The sequence below is a fragment of the Lates calcarifer genome, linkage group LG1 (genome assembly GCF_001640805.2).
Source record: "Lates calcarifer isolate ASB-BC8 linkage group LG1, TLL_Latcal_v3, whole genome shotgun sequence".
Classification (NCBI taxonomy): domain Eukaryota; kingdom Metazoa; phylum Chordata; class Actinopteri; family Centropomidae; genus Lates; species Lates calcarifer.
In genome coordinates, this window is record NC_066833.1 from 2,058,556 (window position 1) to 2,065,547 (window position 6,992).

The window sequence follows — 6,992 nt, forward strand, 5'->3', positions numbered from 1 at the left end:
AATCAGAGGATTAGTACCTTTCCTGTGCTCTAACTCTGTGTTTACTCTGTTTGTTGGCAGGACACCACAGGCAGTTCATTTTGAAGTGTTGTATTTATTAAGTAGAATTTCTCAGTGAAACAAGCTCAGAACATCCCTTCATACACAGACAGACTTAAATAGTAGTAACGCCTCCTTCAAAATAAAGATTCTTCTACACATCATTATATTTCCATGCCTGGACCTCATCACAAACAGGAATGCAGGAAGTGAAACAACATTTAAATAAGAGAGATTTGGCCTCTACCTTCACCCAGCAATGTGGTTTTAAGTGCTTCTTAAATGTACACAAAGGTCTTCACTCAACTCTTCAACACAGACAAACACCAGTTTCTAATCCCATCACATCTATGCAGTCAGTCATCAGGAAATAATCAGTCACATCAGTATTAACTCCACACTCAGGCTGTATGTCTGGTTTTGTCCAAGGCTGGAACCATCGAACGTCTGATGTCTTTGCTTGACTTTAATGACGATTCATCAGTTGCATATTAATTTTCTTGTAGTTGATTAATCAGTGCAGCTCTGCTCCACACAGCTCATCAGTGGTGGTGGATGAAAAGCTGAGCCTTGGATGTTAAACTCAACACAGCGTTAATGATCTGTATATTGATCAGTCCAGATGTTGATGGCGTCTTGTTGGTGGAGCTCTCAGCTGGAGGTCTGACCCCTGTGGAAGGAAACACAGACCTGCTGATACCAGTTCCATCTGGTCTTTGTCTTTTTGATTGTCTCTAGTTCTCCTGTTGTCCAAGTGAAAACCTGCTGACTTTCACACTCACACATGAGTTTGACACATGCAAAGTCACTGTAACTGTCCTGTATTGTTGTGTTTTTGCTGTTTAAAGGACAGTTTTTCCTGGATTTCCTCTATTATTTTTCATCGGGAACGAGACTCACAAAACTTTACTGATGATGTTGGAAGCTTGGCTTGTTTTAATCACAGATATGACTCGTCTGTTCTCCCTCATCGCTCCAGTTTAGTCATCAGAGACTCCGTGGCAGCGAGGAAACAGGCCTCAAACTCCTGGTCGGAGAACCGCTCCACAGAGCGTCGGGCGTTCCGTCGGATCTCCAGTCTGGCCGCCGGCGACAGAGCCAGGATGGTTTCCATGGCCGCGGCGTAGCTGTCCTCGCTGTCGGCCAGGAAACCCGTCTGCCCGCCCTCGTACGGCACCACGATGTCCAGCTTCGGACCTCCGGACTTGTGGGCGAGGACGATGGTACCTGCAGCCATGCACTCCACCACACCTGAGGACAGAGAGGAGGGGGTAAATCACTCACCTGTAGGAGATCCTCTGCTGCAGCTAACAGTAGGATCAACAGTTCAGTATCACCCAGTCCAGGAGATGTTTCAGTGAAAGCCTGACAAACTGTCTCTGAAGAAATCAACTGGGTTTATTTAGGACTTTTCAGTTCACTCAACTTTCATCAGCCTTAGCAGGTTAGCATGTTAGCATTTAATCTTGTGAATTAACTTCAGCACGCTAACAGAAGCAGCCATCTTGAAGAATAGATCATTTTAGCACGCCATCGAGAAGCCAGCGTGATGTTTACAAAAAATGTGGATCAAAAACTGAAAGACCCAAAACACCCTGCGACCTGATAGCAGCTGCACTCACTTTATTTCACAACATACTGTTAGATGTTAGAAATAACAGACTCCAGGTGTTAATATGCATGCTAACATCAAGTGAAATATTAATATTTAGAATCATACTGCTGGACATGAAAGTCACATGATCACCAAGATGATCAGGACTGATCCATGCGCTGACACCATGCTAACAAGCAGGGCCTGACATTAACTTTTCTGCTCCCCTGACACTGTGGCAAAGTTACTAGCCACTCGACATTTTCACTGGCCAGAGGTTTGTAGTTGGAAAGATACTTTTAATCTCATTAAAGCTGAACCTTTTTTAATGTAAATGACCACAGTAAAGACTCAAATACTGGTGAGTAAATACTCGCCTCTGATAAGGTAAAGCTCCTTCAGCATGAAAACATGTGACTGATTAAGACATAAAGAGTGAGTTTCCCTGTTTCCTGTACCATTGTCAGGGGAGCTCCTGCAAGTGTTGTGAATCTGTGTAAAATCATAGATGGAGAGAGGTCGACCCCAAAAAGTGGTTAGTAAAAGTGATGGTTCTACCCACCACTGCTGAATTCCACCCATGGGTGCTAATGTCAAGGCCCTGCTACTGTGGCTTTTTCTTCTGGACTGGTAGGTTTAGTTGTATTTAATCAGATAAATCTGCTGGTGTTACTGCAGATCAGTCAGTCAGTGGTAATGGTCTTGGCTGAGATGTAATGAAATGGATTCCTTTCATCTGTTGACCAATAAACTGTCACAGCTTTAAACTCTCTGTATCAGCCTGTCATTGGTCAGGTGTGTAGGTTTTATAAACACAACTCAGGTGTCATGTTGTGTGTTTGTGTGTTGTCCTCACCAATTCCAAAGTGTTCGTTCCACATGGTGTGCAGACCGATGGTGGCGTCCACCAGCTCTCTCTTCAGCTCCTCAAACGGGACGTTCAGTTTGAAGTCGACTCGGTCCGACACGCCCAGCTCCTGACAGAGCCCCCGCAGCATCAGCACCCTCTCCTCGTCCTCCTGGTTCCTGCATCCGCCGATCAGCACCAGCCGCAGCGACTCCCGCCCCCTGGGCCCCTCCCCTCTCCTGTCCAACAGTTTGCGAAACGCCCGGATCTGCAGCCGGTGGTCCTTCTCCGGTCTGAACTGAGCCACCGACACGATGGAGTGGCACTTCCTGTCCCCACCTCCTCCTCCACCTTCTTCCTCTTCCTCTCCACTCCCCAGCTCCCGCCCGAGCTCCTCCCAGCCCTCCTCCATCTCGTCTTCTTCCTCCTCCTCCAGCGGGACGTCCAGGAAGGCCCTGACGTCGCAGGGCGGGTAGACGATGCTGGTGCGGCTCGGCGAGCGCCACAGAGCCAGGATGTGTCCCAGCGTCCAGGTGGAGTTCACCATGATGACGTCGCTGCAGGAGCCGGCTAGGCCGTACAGCAGGGCGAAGCAGCAGTAGTACACCACCTTCACTGCACTCAGCACTGGGTTCCTGGAGATGAAGTCAGCGTTGTTGAACCTGGACGACACAAGAGGGAGAAGACAGACGGCTGGAGTAAACTGGTGAATTTATTAATACCAGACTCCATTGACTAAAACAGGAGTTTTACAGAGCAGAACACAGGAGCTGCTGGAATACCACAGGTAGTGTGTCTGTGTTACTGTGTGGTACTTTTACTTCAGTAAAGTATCTGATTACTTCTTCCACCACTGAGAGTCACACAGTAACACAGACACACTAACAGATGGAGGCAGTGGTATTCCAGCAGCTCCTGTGTTCTGCTCAGTTAAATCCCTGTTTTTGTCAATGGAGTCTGGTACTGATATATGAAAAAACCCAACCAGCTATGATAGGTGTGTGTTAGTGTGAGTGAGTGTTACCTGGGGTTCCTCTCTCTGACCGCAGACAACATGTCGGTGCTGACGGTGGGATAGTGGACGTAGCTCGCCACCTTACAGCCTCCCAGGTAGCGGAAGACGGGCAGAGTGAAGGCGTAGCCCATCGAGTCCACGTACAGGTCGGGAACAAAGGCCGTCAGAGCCTCCCAGCCTAAAACACAAACACACAACATTGTTGTGGTGGAAATGAACCACAACAAACCTGCCTTTGTGGGTCCTGGTCTTACCCAGGAACATGGATCCGGCGCTCTGGCCCAGCAGGGTGAAGTGAGGGTAAGAGGCGGCCTCCACCAGGACGCGGTGGCGCAGGAAGATGAAGGTGACCGGCCGAGGCAGCGTGATGTTGAAACGCTGTCGTGCTCCCTCCAGGATCTGCTCACCCGTCACTCCCTGATCGCCCGTGTAGACCACGAAGGAGACGCCCGGGTATCTGGGACGAAGAGGAGAAAACAATGATCTCAGCAGTGGTAGGTTCAAGTTCACGCCCAGCATTTGGGAGGCTTCTGCTCTGGACTTGTTAGTAGAGAAATATTGTACATGCTTTACAAAGTAAGAGCTTTGCTAATGTGAAGAACATTTTTGATAGTTTGATAGATTTTGAAGGTCTCATTGATTCTTTTTACAAACCAATCAATCAATTAACTGACAAACTGATCAGAAGTTAATAAATCATTAGTACTCATTGATGATATGTAATAATGTAATACTTTTCTGCACTCAGTACTTTTAGATTGAACACTTCAACTACACTTCCCTTGTTTGACTCACATACTGTCGCTTTACTGACACTGCAGGACTTGGACTTGTAATGGAGTATTCTCACGGTGTAGTATGAGTACTTTCATTTGAGTAAAAGACCTGAGTACTTCCCCTCCCTCCTCTTGGTCATGTAGCCAGATTGTGGATGTGTTATTAAATGTGTTAATAGATCCATGAGACCGACAGACGGACAGCTGAGACCCGTGTACCGGTTCATGAGGGCCCTCAGGGAGCACCACAGGACCCGCTCCCCGCCTCCTCCGGCGCTGCAGTACGGGTGGAAGAAAGCCACCGCGGGGCCGCCGTCCTGGGCCCGGCGGGCCTTGCGGCGGCCCTGCAGCCACACTCGGAGCCCCAGCAGGAGCAGCAGCAGGACCAGGGTCAGGAGCAGGCTGAGGTAGGCGCACGGCACGACCAGGGACCACAGCAACCTGAAGGGAGCGGGACACAGAGCACCGTGAACCGGCCGTGGGTGGTCGTGACACCGATTAGCTTGGTAGCTGCTAGCCGGGCTAAAGTTAGCCGCCCAACCGGCACCAGGAAACCCGGGTTAGTTTCTGAGTGAGTCTCGGTTTAAAGAAGATTTAACTTTAGCTCGGGTTAAAGCGGGAACCAGAGTTTTACCTCATCAGGTCACAGAAGCACAGGGAAAGGTGGTGGTGGTGGTGTTCGTGTCCTGCCATCTTCACAACACTACTGTTGACGTTTCACTGCTGTCAGCTGACCCACAGGCCTCACTCTGATTGGCTGAGGGTTTGTTTACCTACACGTCATCAACACGTGATGTATATTTACTTTTTACAGCAGAATAAAAAAAGCCAGGCAAATAAACACACGTATATAATTACATAAAAAAATCAACAGAAAATGTTTGAATTAAAATTATTGTTTACTTATATGACATGTGGTGCTATATTCAAATTATTATTATTGCTATTATTACAGTATTATTATGTTATCATTATCATTGGAGAGAGTTTGTTCCTGCGTATGTTTTCTACAACTTTACAAAATAAATAAAAAATAATAAAAAAAGAATCCAAACAAAATACTTGTCCATCTCTCTCCACCTTATATTACCTCTATAATCCACAGAAAACACAGTAATATTTGATATTTAACCTTCTTCTTGTTCATTTACCACAACTGGTTAAAATAAAAACGCCAGGCAGATTTAATGTTGGTAAACAAGTCAGGGGTTAGTCTGAGAGGCAGTTTATTCTCTTGTATACATGTGGTATTTACATCTACACAATAATAAAAATAACAGTTCATCAGTGTGTGAGCTCCTCAGTGAAGATCAGGAGGACAAGCTGCTGGTGGGGACTGGGAGTTGTGCTGGGAACCACTGTGGCTCTGAAGGAAGTCACTGAGGCAGAAAATGGGAGGTGGAGCTCTGAAGCGGACATCTACTGAAACACAGACTGGAGTTATTATTGATTCAGTCTGATCAGACTAAACTATGAGGCGAGGCCTGTTACAGCTGAGTCACCTGACTGAAGCAGCTCCAGCAGGGGGTTCCTGGGGCGGCTCCGTGGTGGTTTACAGGGGAAACCCTCGGTCACTCTGTCCATCAGCGGGGCAGAGGTGTCAGGCTGCAGAGGTGTGGGCGGGGCTGCCCTGGGGGCGGGGGTGTCAGCGTCCCATCTGCTGGGACGCCTCGTACCTGCATCACTCTGATCCAGGATCACTGGACCTGCTGTGGTGGAGAGAAGCCTGGATCCCGACATGGACACTTGTGGTGGATCTGCATTAATCAGAGGTGAGTTTACCTGAAGGTCTGGGAGCAGGAGGGGGTTTCACGATGGGAGGGGTTCTCCTGGGGGGCAGGGGCCTCCGAAGAAGCTGAGTGTGGTCAGAGGACATGATGGGAGAGTGTCTGATGTCTGCTGAAGGAGCGGCTGTCAGATGAACATTTTTTATCGTTTTGTGTCTAGTTTGAGTCATTTTGTTTAATCTTGTTGACCTAATTAACACAATGTCCATTTTCCTTATAATTAGCACCTAATTAAATATGTCCGGTGAACTTACAGTGACATGAATAAACTTCGAGTTTACCTTAGATATAACAGAATCATCTAACACAGTGTATCTGTAGGAGAAATGTAGTTTAACGGGAGGAAAAGCTTCATTACTGCCTGACCTTTACCAACGGTCAGTGGCTAACCTGGTTAGTGGTTTGACTGTGAGCTGATGTAGTTTCATGTTTTATCACTAAATGGATAAACAGAGTTCATTTAAAATCACCTGGAATAGATAAATAATGATATAATAATGATATCTTACTGAAGAGATTTTCCCTTGTCGGCTTCCGGTTCAACAGACTCCTTAGCAACGGTCATAGCAACTGTCAACTCTCCGGTCACATCACCTCCACACACTCAGAGGTCGCATTTTACAGGTAGATATTTATTTGTTTGTTTTTAATATATTTTTGTATTGAAATGTAAAGATTATAAATTGAAGTGTTGCGTCCTGTTCGTTCAGTGTTGTGGTGATTTTCGGCGGAGTCACTGGGTCACATTACAGCCATTCAAACCAGTCTCCATACGATATTTATGTAAAATAAATGAATTCCACCTGCTAATCAAAATAAGTGTCCAACTCAAACTCAAAACTTCACTTCAGGTTATAACGGACAGAAATCCAACCAATCGGCTCACTCTACCTTTCCCCAACCTCCACACCTGCTCCTGATTGGCTCCAAACTC

General features: G+C 46.9%; 2 protein-coding genes across 3 annotated transcripts; both read right to left on the reverse strand.

Moving 5' to 3' along the window:
- Nucleotides 1–74: 74 nt before the first annotated feature.
- LOC108896321 (GDP-Man:Man(3)GlcNAc(2)-PP-Dol alpha-1,2-mannosyltransferase) lies at nt 75–5,021 on the reverse strand. Its single transcript, XM_018695398.2, has 6 exons — nt 4,906–5,021; nt 4,491–4,712; nt 3,750–3,952; nt 3,505–3,673; nt 2,490–3,142; nt 75–1,290 (listed from the first exon to the last, which is right to left on the reverse strand). Exons 1-6 carry the CDS (start codon nt 4,962–4,964, stop codon nt 1,007–1,009), a joined length of 1,590 nt encoding a protein of 529 aa, XP_018550914.1. The 5' UTR covers nt 4,965–5,021; the 3' UTR covers nt 75–1,006.
- A 445-nt stretch (nt 5,022–5,466) lies between these two features.
- On the reverse strand, nt 5,467–6,658 carry LOC108896326 (actin nucleation-promoting factor WASL). 2 transcript variants are annotated; one of them, XM_018695405.2, is made up of 4 exons: nt 6,568–6,658; nt 6,054–6,182; nt 5,774–5,980; nt 5,467–5,690 (listed from the first exon to the last, which is right to left on the reverse strand). In XM_018695405.2, exons 2-4 carry the CDS (start codon nt 6,145–6,147, stop codon nt 5,572–5,574), a joined length of 420 nt encoding a protein of 139 aa, XP_018550921.1. In that variant the 5' UTR covers nt 6,148–6,182; nt 6,568–6,658; the 3' UTR covers nt 5,467–5,571. The 2 variants fall into 2 exon arrangements, with proteins under 2 accessions (XP_018550921.1, XP_018550919.1); XM_018695403.2 differs by lacking the exon at nt 6,568–6,658 and having other exon boundaries at nt 6,054–6,529.
- Between the last annotated feature and the right edge of the window lie 334 nt (nt 6,659–6,992).